The following is a 20,000-nucleotide window of genomic DNA, read 5'->3' as shown; positions in this document are numbered from 1 at the left end:
TCCATCCATCCATGCTTGCATCTGCCCATCCATCCATCCATCCGTCCATGCTTGCATCTGCCCATCCATCCATCCATCCATCCATGCTTGCATCTGCCCATCCATCCATCCATGCTTGTATCTGCCCATCCATCCATCCATGAGTTTAGTCAAGGTAATAACCCAGCTGTTTAGTGAAGGTAATAACCCAGCTGTTTAGTCAGTAATTACATAAGAGGGGTGTGTGTGTGACTTTGCAACAAGCTTGGGATTGTGGTTTAATACTCTGATTCAGCAGCAGTTTGTTACGTCTCAGGTTTAAAGGCAGAACTGCACACATGCTCAAACACACACACACACACACTGCTATATAACTCTTGTGTAATGACTGTTGCTCACCTGACAGCTGGTGTATTGTGTTCGAGCGTTCACTCATCCCTGTGCACACCCACACTGTCCGCTTCCTTTAAAATCGTAACTGGTTTGTAAATCTGTGTACGATTTACTGATTTGAACACATTCCATCGTTTACGAGTGTATAACGATGCTGCACGGGTTAATATCGCATAAACCATGGCCGGTAATAACTTTAGTAGTAAGCTGTATTTACACAGGATCATTTCTAGGGCTGCAACTAACGATTGTTTTCATAATCGATGAATCGGCCGATTATTTCCATTACAGATCTTACACTGCTCATCACCGCCTTTACATCGCGAGTGAGGAGCGAAGCGGTCTCGTTACTAATAGGTCGCCCCCGTTATAGTAAACGACAGAGTTTACACTGCAAAGGCAAACACAGCATATAATGACAATAAACTTGAGTTAAGCTAAAACTTTTAAGCAAGCAGTTTTCCCCAAGCCCTTGCACACTGTGGAGCATTTTGGATATAAACATAAGTTTGTGCTCGTGCATCGCTGTCGTGCTTCCGTGCTACGCAAGCTCCGCTTTGGAAAGTTTACAGGTTACAGTTTTTTTTTTTTTTTCACCGCATTTAATTTAATAAAAAAATGCCCCCCTGCCTTAATGGGCCACAGGATTTTTTTCCGCTGTGACTTGGCTAACCCTAACGCTGGGTGATCTGGTTATTCTGCTAAAGCTAGCAGACGGCGTCTGACGTCATGTGCCTTCGACTGGGAAACGGCTTAAACTTCCGGTTAGTTAAAAAAACTCCTAGTGATATATTTGAGACGATATTACCTTTCTAAAATTCATACACTAGACGGTAGAGTACATATACTGTAAGTGCGTAGTGTAAGTGTATAGTACTTCATTTGGGACAATACATATGGTCTGTACTCTCCGCTGTGTGTTTTGGAACAGAAGTAACACGGTGAGTAAGCGTGCCCCGTGCCTCACAGACCAACTAATCCATAATGAGATTTATTGACAACGATTTTCATAATCGGTTATTACTGACTTGATCGATTAGTTGTTGTAGCGCCAATCATTTCTGTATTTAAACTCTCTCAAACGCACAGTGAGACTTGTTCCCTTTCTATATTCACTACAGAGGACACTGTGCACTACACACCAAACAGATCACCATTACAGATTTTCTTCCTTTCTTTGTTCCTCTTTCTTGCTTGCTTTCACTTGCTTTCGCTTTCTTGCTTGCTTTCGTTCTCTTGATTTCTTGCTTGCTTGCTGTTGCGTTCGTGCTTGCTTGCTATCTTTTTCTTTCTTTCTTTCTCTCCTTCCTTTCTTTATTTCTGTTGATTTTGTTCTTTCTCTTTCTATCTGTTGCATTCTTTCTTCTTTTTCAATCTGTTGCTTTCTTTTTTTTTCTTTCTTTTTCAATCTGTTCCTACCTTCCTTCATTTTTTCCTTTCTCTCCTTCTTGGCTTTTTCTTTGTTTCTCTCTTTCTACCTTGCTTTTATTTGTTCCCTCTCTCTCTTTCTTTCTTTCTTACTCTCTTTCTTTCTTTCTCTCTCTCTCTCTCGTTGATCCAGCGACATTTTAGAGTTCATTTAGAAAAAGAAGTTCAGGAAAAGGACTGAAATGAACATGTTTTGATCGACTTGTAGACTTCAGTCACTAAAATCACTAGTACACACTGTGTTCTTTTATATTCTTATCTTTTTTTTTTTTTTTTTTTTTTACGTTTTTTAAAATTTTTATTTTATTAATCTGTCCGTCTATGATACACACATTATATACGTTTACTTTTCCTCTGGCTTTCACACTGAAGAAGTGGAAATGTGAAAGTTTTCTCTCCTCCTGTCAGAGTTGTGAACAGCTGTGATGTAACTACACACACACACACACACACACACACACACACACACACACACACTGTGGGCTTGTGATTAAGTGCTAAAAAGAAACCGTGGGATCCCAAAGCCCCTCGTTTCAGCTGCTTTGCGTGTTAGTGGTTTATATAACAGTCAGATTAGATCGAATAGCTCAGTGTTGAACAGACACACACAGAGGGTGATAGCGATACCCTTCGCATGTGGAGGACAGTATCGGGTCAGAGTTCTCTTTCGTGCTCTCCGTCTTTGTGTCTTCTGTAATAATACGTCTGCTTATTGTTCTTTTCTTATGTTTTATTCACCAAAGCGGTTAGTAGGATGAATCTGGGTAAGGTCACGAGCGTATATATGATTAATGAATAGAAATAACATCTAATGTAGTAGCACATATTAAGTAGTAGGTGTGGGTGATATGACACAAATATTATATCGTGATGCACAGACGATTTCTACGATATACAAGATGATGATATAAAATCAGTATCATGATAAATTAGTCTGTTTATTTCTATTTTTTAATAAAAAGCTGGAAGCAGCTGTGGGGTGTTTTTTAAAATTTTTTATTTATTTATTTATTTTTAAATACAGATTTCCCCTTCTTTTTCAGTGTTGAATTTTTTTTTTTTAAAAAAGAAAAGATTATATTATTTAAATCAAATAAAAAATTCAAAACAGTTTTGTAAAGCTATAAATAATTTTTTTTTATTTTTAGTTAGTCTTTTATAAAAAATGTCTGAGAATTAAAAATATATTTTTAAAAAAAATCTTCAATAATACATTTATTTAATAACTTCAAATATAATTTTGCACTAAAGAAGAGGGGAAAGCTCTGTATAAAGTGTAAACAACTAATTAGGTGCTTCTCATCACAGTTTGTAATTGTTCTATTGTGGTATAATTGATGTTAAGTCATCACACTGAGCAGCTGTAATAGGTAGTGATCGTTATATTCACTAGTTCTCGCTCTGAAGCGGTAGAGCTAAATGGCCCTCTTGAACTTTCGAACGATCTTGAACAGGAACTTGGTGTAATGTGATATGGAGTTGTGCAATAACGTAAGGTTGAGAGGAAGACTGCATGTAACTAATTCTGGGGAATCATCGTGACTGTCGAGTCATTCGGTACGTTCACGTAGACAACGATAATCCGATATTAACCCGATTAAGACGATACTCTGATTAAGACACTAGCATGTAAACAGAGATTACTGATGACCTTAATCTGATTAAAGTCATACTCGAAGTAAACACAAATGGAATTAAGACGTGTGGAGTATTCCTGTTTTAGTCGCATTATGGACGTGCGTTACAGACATGTACACACCTTAATCACACTATTAACGTCATGTGAGAGTTTTCACCGCATTGTGCGACAGGACACGTACACACACGGCAGCGCTCAACCGTTTGACGGCAAACGAGAGCACGGCTGCGTCCCAAACCACGTACTTACCTGCTACGTTATGGGAGATATACATGTATTTCAGCTACTATATAGACGGTAAGTACGCGGTTTGGGACGCAGCCCACGGCTTCAAGCAGTCGTCTGTTTGCACGTACAGCACGACAAATAATTAACCGCACTTGAAGCTTTCGTAAAATTAAAAATAAAAACACCCCAAACTGTATACGGTTCCATAACGAAGACCAACTGTATGTCGATACGTGAAATTCTGGAGGGAACGTCGGACGGCGTGGCGTGGGGACGTAATGACGTGTGCCGTTAATCGCTCTACGTTCTATAACACGTAAAACGGGAACATGAAAGGGATATTCTAAAAGCGACTCATGTAAACACCTTAATCAGAATATCTTCTTATTCAGAATAAGGTCAATAATCAGATTACTGCTGTCCATGGAAACGTAGTCAGTGAGTAAATAAGAATGCTCCGTGTCCATCAGCTCGTCCCTGTGTTCATGTAGAATATGTGCTGATCTGGTGTCCAGTGTTCGTGTATAAGTTGTGAGAGATGATGTGGAGGTAGATACTAGTGTCTGTGCAGGATGCAAGCTCATCTCTGTGTCTGTATTGAATAGCTCTGCATTCACACTTGTAATTTGGACGTGTGGCCAGCCATTGCTACTGTTGCAAGAATTAAAGCTCGGAGTGGGAAGTCATCTGATCTGGGGTCGGTCCGCTCGTTATCTCTGTATTGAAAGTGACCCGAGGTCAGACCTCGCTCTGGGGAAGCTCTTCTGCCTGCTAAAGTGTAGGTCCTCCGAGATGGACCTGTTGTGTTGAAGTGTAATTGTGTATTTGTGGTTTGGATGGATGTTAGGTCAAGGATTATGTGAGGACTTCCATGAAAGTGTGTGTGTGCACGTGTGCACTCTGGCCATATGGCTGTTCCCAGTGTTCTTCATAGTAGGGTTTTATGTGCATGGATGTGTATATGTGCTTTTAATCTCTAGAATTTATCTCTAGAACGGACCACACTGAGGTTTGGAACAACGTGAAGCTAAATATGTACGTGTAAATAAATATGCGTTTATATTACATATTATATAGTGTGTGTGTGTTAATGTAATACACATTGATTGACACTGACTGAGTCACCTTGCCAACATCTTTTAAAAATGTCGAAACAGATACCCAGACTTGACCATGTGTTTGTATCGCCTGCATCACTGGTTCTCTGTCCAGAACGGCATTATTATTTAACACTAGTCTGCTTTCCTCTCAAAAATACCCGTGATGAATTTTTATTTTTTTTATTTATTTATTTATTTTTAAGTAGACAGTAACGAGCACCCAAGAATGTTGTTTCCAGGCAACATCGGACACTCCAGGCCCAATTCTGAATCATTCAGCGAATGTCAGTCTGCAAACGTGGTTTATGTCGCAATCATTAAATTCTTAACGAAGAATGAAAGGACTGATTTTAGTAATTCTGGTGTGTTTTTTTATTTTATTTTATTATTTTACTTTTTTTTTTAAAGCCTTTGTTTTAAATAAGAAAGTAGCAATGATTGTGATTTCAAAATGAAGAACTGTAGTGTAGATTTCTGCTTTCTGTTTTACCCTCCATCCTCTCCCTCCCTCCCACCCCAAAGTGTATTTTACTCCTGGAACAGAGCTATACTATTTTTACGTAATGTGACCTGTGAACGTCTGCACCCAACACCGTACACGCTGCACGTTTCATTAGATCCGGTGCTCTGGAATTAGCAGAAGTTTTGATGTTGATGTACAGCAAATTTTTGGTTTGAGTTACTAGCCACATTTATCAGAGTATACAGGTGCATCTCAAAATATTACAATATCGTGGAAAAGTAAAAAAAAATTTTTTTTCTCCCCTGTAGTTTAATTCAAAAAGTGGAACTTCCGTAGATTCTAGATTCATTACACATAAAGTGAAATTTTTCAAGCCTTTTTTTACATTTTTTTTATTTTTATTTTAAATCTCGATGATTACGGATTACAGCTCACGGAAATCAAAACTCCAGTACCTCCAGTAACTATTAGAATAAAGAATTTATAATACAGAAATGTTGACCTTCTGGAGAGTATGTTAATTTATGCACTTGATTCAAAAGTGAGAACACCCCTCACATTTTTGCAAATATTTGATTATATCTTTTCATGTGACAACACTGAAGAAATGACACTTTGCTACAATGTAAAGTAGTGAGTGTACAGCTTGTGTAACAGTGTAAATTTGCTGTCCCTTCAAATTAACTCAACACACAGCCATTAATGTCTAAACCGCTGGCAACAAAAGTGAGTACACCCCTAAGTGTCCAAATTGGGCCCAATTAGCCATTTTCCTTCCCCGGTGTCATGTGACTTGTTAGTGTTACAAGGTCTCAGGTGTGAATGGGGAGCAGGTGTGTTAAATTTGGTGTCATCGCTCTCACACTCCCTCATACTGGTCACTGGAAGTTCAACATGGCACCTCATGATAAAGAACTCTCTGAGGATCTGAAAAAAAGAATTGTTGCTCTACATGAAGATGGTCTAGGGTATAAGACGATATATATACGGGATAGCTAGATAGATATATATAGATATGAATGAATGAAATGTGTGTATGTATGCACAACCTGCAGTTGTATATTCTAGTTAAGTGTGTGTGTGTGTGTGTTGCAACCATATGCCTAACCTAGCCTCCCTCTCATATCTCACCCAGTGTCTCGTGTTACTATGTCCTACACTGGATCACTGAGCTGCACAGCCCTCTGCTGCCCACATTACATCTCTCTTTCTCTCTAATCAAGACTCATGCTTCTGCCCTCCTGCCCTGCTGTTGCACTCTGGAACACTTGCAGATACAGTAGACTTCCCCCTCCGAGGCACTTGTTTGAATCGCAGCCATGCCATGTGGCAGATACAGATAGGGGTTGGTCTGGACGATTAGTCACTACAGTGTGAGAAGCCTAATAGACACACACACACACACACACACACACACACGCTCTATAAGTAGGTAGTGTTTTTGAGATGTGTTCGCATCTGTAGTTCCTTACTCTAGACAAATACGAAGTCGAGTGTTAACAGGAGTGTATGGTGGTTGGTACTAAACCCTCTGCAAGCCTTGCATAAAAAGAAAAAATCATTTAAATTGTGGAGTAGGTGGTAGAGCGGGTCGTCCACTAATCGTAGGGTTGGCGGTTCGATTCCCGGCCCACGTGACTCCACATGCCAAAGTGTCCTTGGGCAAGACGCTGAACCCCAACAGGGTGGTACGATGGTAAGCTAGCACCTTGCATGGCAGCTCTACAGCCATTTGTGTGTGTGTGTGTGTGTGTGTGTGTGTGTGAATTGGTGAATGAGAATGGCGTTAAAGTGCCTTGGTTAAAAAAAACTTCTATGTAAGTACAGACCATTTCACCATTTACAATTTAAAAGATTTAGTACAAAATTCCGACATCAGCTGCTTCCAGTCAGTTTGTAATTATTTGAAACAAAAATGTTATTTAAAAAAAAAAAGATCTTTGTGTCTGCGATATCTCCGTAAAGCATATCGTGACATCATTGATCACAATGCTATTATAACGTCACGTCGCCCCGCCCTAGCCACACTAAACTGCACAGCTCTTACCACATTGTATGCAAGAAAAGAACGTTTGTCGTGACCCCTCCAGGCGTCCATACCATTCGCGTTCGCCAATCGTGGACTGGCAGATCATGATTTCGAGTCCCTTTCTAGGCCGAGAGCACGCACTTACCTCCGTTAACTCCGTTCATCATCATTAAAATCTGACTAATTCAGTTCTTCGAAAACACCTGAAACAGGATTAATAAGACTGAACGATCACAAATCATTAGTATTAGTAAATCTGGCGTGTGTTTTTAATCTTGGATTTGTTAAGTGGTTTATAAAGAAAAGGGTCCAATAGATTTGGATGCAAGTCATTAACGTTGTGGTTGCCTTAAGAGTTAACGTTCTGAAGTGTGTGTGTGTGTGTGTTTTCATGTGGGCATGTGTTGGTGTTGGCTTGAGTTTGTGTGTGTGGTGGCGTGGGTGTATGCCCGTGTTTTTCTGTGTCCATGTATGCGAGTGTTTTTCTGATGGGGGAAGAGCAGGCACAAGCTTATCATCCTGATCCTTCTCTCTATATCTCTTTCTCTGAATGTTTGTCAGTTTGCCTGTCTTTCTTCTCACTTCCTCTCTTATTGTGTCTCTCTATCTCTCTCCCTTTCTCTGAATGTCTGTCAGTTTGACTCTTTCTCTCTCGCACATGCTCTTTCTCTCTCTTTCTTATTGGGTCTCTCTGTCTCGCTCTCTTACTCTGTCGCTGTGTCTCGATCTCTGTCTGTCTCTTTCTTCTCTCTCTCTCTCTCGCACATGATCTCTCTCGCTCTCTTACTCTGTCGCTGTGTCTGTATCTCTGTCTGTCTCTCTCTCGCTCTCTTTCTCTGACTGTCTGTCAGTTTGTCCGTTACTGATCAGAAGGTCGGGGGTTCAAGCCCCAGTACTGCCAAGCTGCCACTGTTGGGCCCTTGAGCAAGGCCCTTAACGCTCTCTGCTCCAGGGGGCGCTGTATCACGGCTGACCCTGCACTCTGACCCCAACTTCTTGACATGCTGGAGTATGCGAAGAAAAGAATTTCACTATGCTGTAATGTATATGTGACAGTCTTCTTTTTCCCTCTCTCTCTCTCTCTCTCTCTCTCTTTTACTGTGTCTTTCTATCTCTTTCTTACTCTGTCGCTGTCTCTCTATCTCAGTCTTTATCTCTCTTACTCTGTCTCTCTAGCTCTCTCTCAATCTCTAACTCTGTCTATCTTTCATTCTGTCACACTCTCTCTCTCTCTCTCTCTCTCTCTCTCTCTCTCTCTCTCTCTCTCTCTCTCTTTCTCTGTTTCTGAGTGTAGATACTTTTAAGTGGAGCACATTAACAGCATGTGAACCCTCACGATCTGGGTTTATAACTCTCTCTTTTAACACAACCACTGCCCTACCCCCCACCACCCCCCCGAAGTCATGGATCTCCAGCGTGACTCACACAGCTCCCATAATGCTTTGAGAGCAGAGCGTAAAAGCTGTCTGCTGACTACAGACTCTGAAACCCCAGGGACGAGCAGACGAAGACAAAATCATCTAGAGCCGAGACACCGAGTGCGACCGTGTGACACATTGTGTAGCGTTACGTAAATCATATCGAATTATGCTCTGAACGCGTTCCTATAAATGTATTAACGAAATCTATTGACCGTAATCGCCTAAAGACACATTGTGCAACGAAAGCAAAAAATGACAGAATTCTATGTTTGTTTGTTTTTTCTGTTTAGCTTGCTTGTGGGAGAAAAATGAGAGAAATCATGAATGCAGCTTTTAATTTTTTATTATTATTATTATTATTATTATCTGCCTTTAAGTGTGTGTGAATTTGCCTCACGTTATTCTTCTTATGCCATCGTTTGCGTTATAATGCATGTTCTTTTCTATTTCCATGTCAGTAGATATAATTACAGTTTAAACAACGGGCAATAAATACATCCACGTTTTGTGTGTGTGTGTGTGTGTGTGTGTGTGTTCCCTATTTGTAAGAATAATTGAAGGCTCTTACTAGCACGGGGCGAGCCTAAAATAGCAAAAACGACCTTTTCTGTGTGAGAGAGTGCTGAGATTCAGCTAAAGCATGAATGTGTTGGTGAAAATTGAAGCAAAATTCATTTTATATTGTGCAGCCAGTCGTGCAAGTGCTCTAATAAATCCAGAGATGTCTATTACTGCACTGCTGCATTGTGTTGCACAATACACCCCGACCGTATGTGTCGTCTCTGAATAGGAACGAGTACTCGTGTTCGAAAGTGACTGCTTTGATTGACACGTGAAATGTGGCGTTCTGGGCGGAAACTCGAGCGGGAACTGCAGAGACGGGGCATATTTATTTCAGAGCAAAACTGTACCACTCCCTAGCTATAGGGTCCTCGAATAGGCCTGTCCCGACGATTACGTTCTCGAACGCATCGTATACGATCTACGGACGTGACGTCGATATCGCCCGTTGTGTTTACATGCGTGTTTGTTTACAACCGTCCCGTCCTGTCGTCTGCTCCAGGGCTCGTAGTGAATGATGTCTGGGATCGAGCCGCTTAAGCTGCATGAGCTGGAGCTGAACAGTGAATGGACAGCAGGAATGAATCCTATACACACATGAGATTAATCATATTCTTAAGAATATTATTATTATTATTATTATTCATTGCTCTTTGAAAGGGTGTACTTGTGTTATTATGCTCTTATATTATCGTTATATCAGTGATGTATAAAATGGTCTTAAAATGACAATATCGCCATCTTTGGTGTTCCATCTCAGCGTCACCCTATGAACCATAAACAAGCTAGTGTTGTGGCCTTTGCGTCGTTACTTGCTCGGCGCAGAATACTGTTGTCTTGGACCTCTCCACAACCCCCCTCTATATCAGTCTGGCTTAAAGATTTAATCTTCTTTTTAAAACTTGAAAAAATCAAGTACAACATCAGAGGCAGGGGTGACTCATTTTTGGGAAAATGGGCACAATTTATTACCTACTTCAATGATGTACGCACCCTGGTGGCGGATTGAGGAAAGGTGGACTGTAATTCCTGATCATCTTACCCCTTTTTTTTTTTGTTGTTGTTGTTTTGGGTTTTTATGTTTGTTAGTTTTTTTTTGTTTGTTTGTTTGTTTGTTTTTGGGTTTTTTTTTCTTTGGTTGTTTGTTTATTGTTTTTTTGTTTCCCCCTTTCTTTTGGTTTTGGCTGTGGTTGTTTGTTGGGGTTGTTGGGTGGGGTGTTATGTAAAATGTAAATTTTCAATAAATGATCAAAAAAAAAAAAAAAACATGACAATATCGTTTATCGCAGTTATTTCTGGGACAATATATTGTCCAACAACTTATTCAGTTATCGTGACAGGCTTATCCTTGACTCCGTTCCCTGGGAATTTAGAAGTTTTGGAAGAAGAGTGTCTTTGGGGTTAAGTACGCATATTCGCTCAGCTATTTAGACAGTATGAAAAGCTTGACACTTGAGTAGACGAGCATTTTCAGGGTTCCTAATGCTAAACGTTTTCTGTTTCTGTTGTATCTCATCTCTCGGAGTGATATTGTTACTGTTGTTGTGATTATGCGACGGGAACGACTTGATTTGTGATTGACCTTGCGTCTGTTTGCTTAACAGGTACAAGCCGTTCTTTCCGTTCCAAGTGCAGCCGATGCCAGAGCCAGACTTGTCGGTCCAAGACGAGAGATTGGTGGAGGGACGCCTCCGTGTGACACTGGTTGAATGTAGCAGGTAAGTGTGGAGGTTACACGGTAAAGCGGGTGGACACTGAGACCAGGTTGTCGTCTATTTACGATGTAGAATGTTACAGTTTATACTCTTGCTGATCATGATGAGTAGGAGTTGTTTTTGTGACCCCTGTTATGAAACCACGCTGATGATGCTAGAACCACACACCGCTTCTAAAGAGTGTTAACTCTCCATCATCTGGGTTTTTCACTCATTCCAGACAACGAGTGAGAGATCGGTGACTCAGTCATGACGAGGCTTGTTTGAGTCATGTAAGGAAAAACCGCTTAGGGGGCTGGCATTAACAAGAAAGTCATCAACATTGAGGTGGTGTGATGCTGCATGTTGAGGAGCAGAGCTAGTTACAACTAGAGTTCACCCGATAGTGGATTTTACCCAAAGCGCTAACGAAGTCGGGCGGCACCTGCCGATAACCGATCCATCAGTTGAAAGTTTTTATAATTGATACTGAATGAAAGCATAGCGCTGGAAGTAAAATACTGCTGAACTTAGTATTGACTGTACCATGAAAATGTACTGTACTTTTTTTAAAATGAAAAAAATATGAATATGTATTAACTATTCATAAATATTAAAGGAAATAAATGATCTACCGCCAAACTGAACCAATTAACAAATAAAAATAGAGACATCCAAAATAAAAAAAAACAACAACAAAAAAAACACTTCAAATAACCCACCAAAATTTGTCACCACTAGAGGCCGCTCTCGTACTGTATAACGACAGCAGACCCTTCTCAGCTGCTCCCGCAATCCAACCGGGAAAACCGGGACCCTTCTCAGCTACCGCAATCCAACCGGGAAAAACTATCGGTGTGGATTTGTGCTGATAACCAGCAATGTTTTATCGGTGCCGAATAATCAGGAAAAACTGATCGATCGGTCGACTTCTAGTTACAACCCTGGTGATAATTTTCCTACAACAAAACGCCCTTTTTTTTTTTTCCCCATAACGCGGCATTTTGCTAACGATACAATTATGTAATTTATTAATGGAAGATGCGTCATACTTTTTATCTGTTTATAGCTACATTTAATGTCATAGAACGTCCATGAAACATGTTAATTCCTTATGTTACCGGCTTCACTTTATTCCCCGTTTCTCTTGAGAGAGAGAGAGAGAGAGAGAGAGAGAGAGAGAGAGAGAATGCTCGTCATTTGACTGGAAGAAATCCCATGGTGGAAAACATGGTGCTGACACTGGAGACTCCTTACAAACCTTTTAAACATGACAGAAAAATCACCATATCAATAAGTATCCATTGCATGCATTTGAATACGTTTTTCCTGCAGAGCAATATCGCTGACAGACTTGAGATTGAAAAAAAATCAGAACCATAAATCCATCCATCCATCTTCTACCGCTTACTCCTTCTTCAGGGTCACGGGGAACCTGGAGCCTATCCCAGGGAGCATCGGGCACAGGGCGGGGTACACGCTGGACAGGGTGCCAGTCCATCGCAGGGCAAAATCACATACACACTCACACACCCATTCATACACTACGGACACTTTAGACACACCAATCAGCCTACCATGCATGTCAGGAGAAAACCCCGGAGGAAACCCCCGCAGCACGGGGAGAACATGCAAACTCCGCACACACAGGGCCACGGTGGGAATCGAAAAAGTTGGGACAGTCGATGGTTTACCGCTGTATGACATCACCTTTTCTTTTAATAGCACTTAAGTGTTTGGGCGCTGAGTGAAGACACCTGTTGGTGAAGTTTAGCAAGCGGAATGTTCCCCCGTTCATCCATTATGCATTTCTTCAGCTGCGTGACCTTCGTCGCCTTATTTTGGCTGCAGGATTGCAGGCAGGCCACGTGAGCACCCGCACTCTCCGCTTACGCAACCGTGCGCTCGTAATCCGGATGTGAACGTGGTTTGGCGTTGTCCTGCTCTGGATGGCATGGTGGGGTTGATGGCATGGAGATGCTGGCTCATCCTATTTAAAAATTTTTTTTTGTCCTTGATGGAAGGGTGCTTTCCAAGGCTTTGGTACCTCCACCGTCTCTTCTCTGAGAGGCTGTTCACCTTCATTTCTTCATTCCCTCTCGGGTCACGCAGAGCAAAATCCACTATAGCTTTCGTAGCACTCAGCAAATAATCCTCTTATTTCATCGGAGAGGATCTCAGCGGAACGTGTTCAGATGACTAGGCACCTGGCTCAAAATACCCTCCAGCCAGGAATCTTCCCCACGGGCTACGTTCTGCGTGGCGATCCCGTATCGAGTGTAGTTAAAATATAATATAATATATTTCAGCATTCTTTTCTCAGTTCAAGTTAGAGCGCCACACGGAGTTTGTAAGCTTTCACCCGTATCTCATTCCTCCTCCGTGAAGATCGTGATGAGAGTCTTGCGAAACTCCTTGCGATTTTTATTTATTTTTTTCTTCTTTTCCGACTTCACACATCGTTTGAACGACCCGGACACTCTGGCTGTGCTGCGTTCTCCCTCGGAGTGTTCCTCTGGAAATCCTAGTGGGTTATCCATGATCTGTGTGTTCTGTTTGGCCCAGGAGGACGACGCTTGGCTTTGCATCCTGCCACTTCGGCTTCGCACCAACCTTTGGAAGCTGTCTGGAAACACGGGGAGCTTATTACTCCCTGATGCACCCTTACTTTCCATTTTAGAAAATTGGAAATGCACCCTTACACAGTATCAGCTGGATTTCTATTGAATTAGTCAGAGAAAGTATAAAATACACTTTTAAATGCTTTTTTTTTTTTTTGGATGGAAATACAATTCGTTGGAAATGTTTATACACTCTCAGATGGGGATGTTAACTCAATACTTTATTCGAATTGAACGGATAATGTGTTCTAAATAAATACCCGGGGTGGGGGGGGGGGGGGGGTGTACATTTTTAAATTTTTTTTTTAGAAAGTATCATGGGCAGGTGCAAAAATAATATCTGCGTGACTGGGATTAAAACTGTCCAGTGCGCGTCTTTAGTTGAAGACGGTTTAGAAGCTCTTGTGACTGGGCGAGGAGAACTTTCTGCAGTTTTCCAGTGCCTTCCGGAGGATCGTTCCAGCGTTTACACGGTTTCTGGAGGCGTAAAGTGCTCGGGTTCATATTTCATTAAAATAAAAATAAATAAACAAACGGGAATCAAAAAACCCTACAGGTTTATGATGTTATTTTTGTTTTGTTTATTTTTTTTTATTTTTTATGAAATGAAGACAGGAGTTTTAAAACCTTCATACTCGGGCTTCTAAAACATTTTTAAATGAACTTTTTAAAACTATACGTAAAGGATTTCACATAAAAAGAGGTGGATGCGCGCGCAAACACACACAGAGATAAATACTCAAACGGACAGGAATGTTCACTTTACTGTGACAATAAACAGACACGAGTCATTATCAACAAGATCAACACGCTGTTCTTACTATCAGAGAGAGAGAGAGACAACCGAGAGAGAGAGAGACTGAGAGAAAGGTACAGAAAGACAGAGCGCGAGAGAGAGACAGACAACCGAGAGAAAGAAAGATAGAGAGAGACTGAGAGAAAGGTACAGAAAGACAGAGAGCGAGTGAGAGAGAGACAGACAACCGAGAGAAAGATAAAGAGAGAGAGACCGAGAGAAAGGTACAGAAAGACAGAGAGCGAGTGAGAGAGAGACAGACAACCGAGAGAAAGATAAAGAGAGAGAGACTGAGAGAAAGGTACAGAGAGCGAGTGAGAGAGAGACAGACAACCGAGAGAAAGATAAAGAGAGAGAGACTGAGAGAAAGGTACAGAAAGACAGAGAGCGAGTGAGAGAGAGACAGACAACCGAGAGAAAGATAAAGAGAGAGAGAGAGAGACTGAGAGAAAGGTACAGAAAGAGAGAGAGAGAGAGAGAGACAGACAACCGAAGGAGAGAGACTGAGAGAAAGGTATACACACACAGAGAGAGAGAGAGAGAGATTGAAAGAAAGGTACAGAAAGACCGAGAGCGAGTGAGAGAGAGACAGACAACCGAGAGAAAGATAAAGAGAGAGAGACTGAGAGAAAGGTACAGAAAGAAAGAGAGAGAGACAGACAACCGAAGGAGAGAGACTGAGAGAAAGGTACACACACAGAGAGAGAGAGAGAGAGACAGATAACTGAAGGAGAGAGACTGAGAGAAAGGTACACACACAGAGAGAGAGAGAGAGAGAGACAGATAACCGAAGGAGAGAGACTGAGAGAAAGGTACAGACACAGAGAGAGAGAGAGAGAGAGACTGAAAGAAAGGTACAGAAAGACAGACTGAGAGAGAGAGAGAGAGAGACACTGAGAGAAAGACAGACCGAGAGAGAGACTGAGAGAAAGGTACAGAAAGAGTGACAAACAGATTTAAAACCGTCTCTAGATGGAGTCTGTTTAAAATCCAACATAATCCCCTACTCTGTGTGTGTGTGTGTGTGTGTGTGTGTGTGTGTGTGTGTGTGTGTGTGTGTGTGTGCGTGTGTGTGTGTGTGTGTGTGTGTTAACCCACTACACACTTTTAAAAGTTGCACACTTTCTAATACTTTAGTACCAAGTTACCCAGACGAGAGCGGAACAAACACACACAATGGTGATTAATGAGGGAGTCACAGTCACATCAGTTCTATAATGACAGTGTGAAACAAGTCACCACACACACACCCACACCCCCACACCCACACACACCCACACCCACACACCTCCTGCTCTGCCTGGTGTGTGTAATTGGTTATAGAATTGCATGGCATTCAAAAAGACCTGCTTGTGAATAATGTAGTTAGTCCGGCTATTAGGAGCCTAACCCAAATCTGATACACACTCTGTGGTGTCAGAGTGCGTGTGTGTGTGTGTGTGTGTTTGTGCACGCACGCACACGTGTGTGTGTGTGTGTGTGTGTGTGTCAGTGTCAGTTAGACGAGTCATAGTGCATTTGAGAGGATGCATGAATCAAATAATTCTTCATCAACAACAATAATAATAACCGATAAAAATGTTTTACCAAACAGGTCAAATAATAAATAAAAAAAGAACATTACAATAATGACTGCGGTAACATCCATAAATATAACAATAATAATATCAATAATAATAATAATAATAATATCAATAATAATAATAATAATAATAATAATAATAACGAGGCTTATTAAAAAAAACAAATATCAAGGGAACGCATTAATAAAAAGATCAAAAATACTTTGGCAACAACTGATGATGATGATGATGATGATGATGATAATGATAATAATAATAATAATAATAATAATAATAATAATAATATAAACAATAATAATATATACATTTATATTTCTATTAAGCACTTTCACAGACGATCACATTAGAAATCCGACAGTGTGCTGAGGTTGTTCTCCCGCTAGAGGGCGCCAGCTGCATTTGTCCAGTTCTTGAGCGCACTGAAGAAAAGTGCTTCTTACAGTGTGTCTGTAAAATAGCAGAATGACCTCAAATTAGATATAAAGGACAAATTTCAGGCTTTTCAGGCTTCTTTTCAGTCCTCATGCGGCTTATTTTACTCATTTGTCTTCGAGATTTATTCGGTTTGGATCTACACTGTTGTGTTCGTTCTTGAAGAGAACGACTTCTAAACGCTTAACAGACGTTTATTCACGTTCCGCTTTCTCTTCCTGTCTCTGTAGGTTGTTTATTTTGGGCTCGTACGACCGGGAGACGTACGTCCACTGCACTGTTGAGCTCAGCAGCCATGAGTGGAGGGAAAAACCACGCAGCTCCATCAAAAGAGTACGTATCTTCCTTCCTGTCATCTCTAAGACCCCCGGGTCTGTACAGTCCCCTCCGAAAGTATTGGAACAGCAGGGTCGATTCTTATTGCTTTCGCTACACACTGAAGACCTTTTGGGTTTGAGTTTAAAAGACGACCGAGACGGAATTTCAGCTTTCATTTCCTTATATTCAAGTCTAAATGTGTAAAACAACTTACGTGGCACCTTTTGTTTGAACCCACCCGGTTTTTTCTCTCTCTCTCTCCATGTGATCAAAAATATTGGAACGCGCGACTGATCCGTGTTTCTTGCTAACCCTAAAGCTAGAAAGCCAACATTTTCTGGACAGTTCTTAAAATGAGATGTTTGTAGGAGGCTGTGCATAAAAGTGTTGGTGTGATATCTGTGAAGAAGCTTCCGGGGTTTATACAGATGTCTCATGCTGCTTGAGCGTAATTATACACACACACACACACACACACACACAGAGAGTATCTTGCCCTAATAGTATTTTTTTATAAAGTCTGTGTTTAAAATATTCCGGACTAAATTGAACAGTCCCGCGTCAGTATTTTGTCGTGTTTATTGAGGACGTGAAGGAGGTACTGATGTACTGAAAGAGGTGATGTGGTCATCATTCTGTACTTCTCTTTAATCTCTGCATCTAACTGTAAAGCTGATGGAGAACAGGGGTTTTAAGGTTTATTCCAGTGTTAGTTTGATGAGAATTACAGCTCGGACATTCGCTGCCAATCAGGAAGTCAATAATCTGATGTTTTACAGCGTTTTCCTTTCAGTGACGCAATTAGCTGAAAGAGCGACGAACAACCTTTACTAACTACTGCAATTTAGAGGAATTAACATTCTTTTACTCTCTCACGCTCTGTCTTCCGCTTCATTCTCTCTCTCTCTCTCTCTCTCTCTCCCGCTCTCTTTCTCTCTCTCCCGCTCTCTTTCTCCTGCTCTCTTTCTCTCTCTCTCGCTCTCTTTCTTTCTCTCTCTCTCACTCACGCTCTCTCTCTCTCTCGCTCTCTCTCTCCCGCTCTTTCTCTCTCTCTCTCTCTCGCTCTCTTTCTCTCTTGCTCTCTCTCTCCCGCGCTCTCTCCCGCTCTCTTTCTCTCTCTCTCGCTCTCTTTCTCTCGTGCTCTCTCTCTCTTTCTCTCTCTCTCGCTCTTTTTCTCTCGCTCTCTCTCTCTCTCTCTCGCTCTCTTTCTTTCTCTCTCTCTCTCTCACTCACGCTCTCTCTCTCGCTCTCTCTCTCCCGCTCTTTCTCTCTCGCTCTCTCTCTCTCGCTCTCTTTCTCTCTCACTCTCTCTCCCGCTCTCTTTCTCTCTCCCGCTCTCTCTCCCGCTCTCTTTCTCTCTCCCGCTCTCTTTCTGTCTCTCTCTCTTTCTATCTCTCTCTCTCTCTCACTCGCTCTCTCTCTCACTCGCTCTCTCTCGCTCTCACTCTCTCTCTCCCGCTCTCTTTCTCTCTCTTTCTCTCACTCGCGCTCACTCTCTCTCGCTCTCTCTCTCTTTCTCGCTCTCTCGCTCTTTCTCTCTCTCGCTTTCTCGCTTTCTCTTTCATTCTTTTTCTCTCTCTTTCTCTCTCTCTCTTTCTCTTTTTCTCTCTCTCTTTCTCTCTCTCTCTTTTTCTCGCTCTTTCTCGCTTTCTCTCTTTCTTTCGATTTTCGCTCTTTCTCGTGCTCTCTCTTTCTCTTTCTCTCTCTCTCTCTCTCTCTCTCTCTCTCTCAGCAAAAACGTCTTTGATAATTGAAATGTCATCTTTAATGGCTCAGTTTTTTTTTTCTCTTGAGCAATTTATTTGTCCGTACGTGTAAACTAAACGGTCATTAATCATTGATCAAACGCTTGTTTTTGCATCCGTTTGCTTTCTCATTATTTTTTTATGCCGAGCAATTTAGACGTGTCGGATTGATTTTTATTTATTTTTTTAAATGATTTATGACGTGACAAATCCATATCCAAATGCCTGGCTACAGAAGACTCCTCAGACCGGTTACCAGACCTGCAGTGCTGTGAAAATGTATTTGCCCCCATCTTGATTTCTTCTGTTTGTGTATCTGATATACTAAAGAGTTTCAGGAATCTAAGATAAAACAAAGGCGGCCCGAGTAAACACACAATACACTTTTTAAAAGATAATGTTATTTATCGAAGCAAAAACGTTATCCAATACCAACTGGTGCTGTGTGAAAATGTATTTGCACCCGTAGTTACTAATTCCCCAAATCTATGAAACTGCATTCATAATGGGGTTCAGCTGGACGAGACACACCCAGACCTGATTACTGCGAACCCTGTTCAGTCACATCAACACTTAAATAGAACTTTTTCAGCAGCATGAAGTTGGTTAAAAGGTCTTACCCAGTAACACACGATGCCAAAGTTGAAAGAAATTCCAGAAATGATGAAGAAGGATTGAAATACGACGGACTGGGAAGGGTTACAAAGCTATTTCATAGGTTCTGGGACTCCAAAGAACCACAGTGAGAGCCGTTATCTCCAAATGGAAAAACTCTGCACGGTAGTGAATCTTCCCAGAAGTGGCCGACCTTCCGAAATTCCTCCGAGAGCACAGTGACGACTCATCCAGGAAGTCACAGAAGAGTCAAGGACAATATCGAAGGAACTACAGGCCATTCTTTCATCAATAAAGGTCACTGTTCATGACTCCACCATCAGAAAGACACTGGGCAAAAATGGCCTCCATGGAAGAGTGGCGAGGTGAAAACCACTGCTGACCCAGAAGAACATTTAAGCCTCGTCCAAAACACACCTTGATGATCCTCAACCCTTTTGGGAGAATGTTCTGTGGACTGATTAATCGAAAGTGGAACTGTTTGGAAGACAGTGGTCCCATTACATCTGGCATAAACCAAACGCAGAATTCCACAAAAGGAACGTCATAGCTACTTTCCAGCATGGTGGAGGAAGTGTGATGGTGTGGGGATGCTTTTCTACTTCAGGGCCTGGGTAACTTGCGATAATTGAGGGAAACATGAATTCTGCTCGCTACCAGAAAATCCTAAAGGAGAATGTCCGGTCTTCAGTCCGTCAGTTGAAACTCAACCGCAACTGGATTATACAGCAAGACGACGATCCAAAGCATAGGACTAAATCTACTACTGAATGTCTCAAAGGAAGCTAAATTAAAATTTTGGAGTGGCCTAGTCAAAGGCCTGAACCAATTGAGATGCTGTGGCAGGACCTTAAACGGGCAGTCCGTGCTCGAAAACCCTCCAGTGTGGCTGAAGTAAAGCAGTTCTGCAAAGAAGAGTGGGCCACCACGGCGCTGTGAAAGACCGATCTCCAGT

At 41.5% G+C, this 20,000-nt stretch overlaps 1 protein-coding gene across 1 annotated transcript in view; it reads left to right on the top strand.

Moving 5' to 3' along the window:
• Positions 1–20,000, top strand: part of pdzd8 (PDZ domain containing 8) — a 60,235-nt gene that overhangs the window by 16,026 nt on the left and 24,209 nt on the right. The window contains exons 2-3 of the mRNA XM_053633835.1: positions 10,846–10,959; positions 16,598–16,700. Of these exons, the coding sequence (XP_053489810.1) occupies positions 10,846–10,959; positions 16,598–16,700 (217 nt within the window). The remainder of the gene's footprint in view (positions 1–10,845; positions 10,960–16,597; positions 16,701–20,000) is intronic.

The sequence above is a fragment of the Ictalurus furcatus genome, chromosome 9 (genome assembly GCF_023375685.1).
Source record: "Ictalurus furcatus strain D&B chromosome 9, Billie_1.0, whole genome shotgun sequence".
NCBI classification, from domain to species: Eukaryota; Metazoa; Chordata; class Actinopteri; order Siluriformes; family Ictaluridae; genus Ictalurus; species Ictalurus furcatus.
The sequence above is the reverse complement of the archived record's forward strand: the minus strand, read 5'-3'. Positions and strand labels throughout refer to the sequence as shown.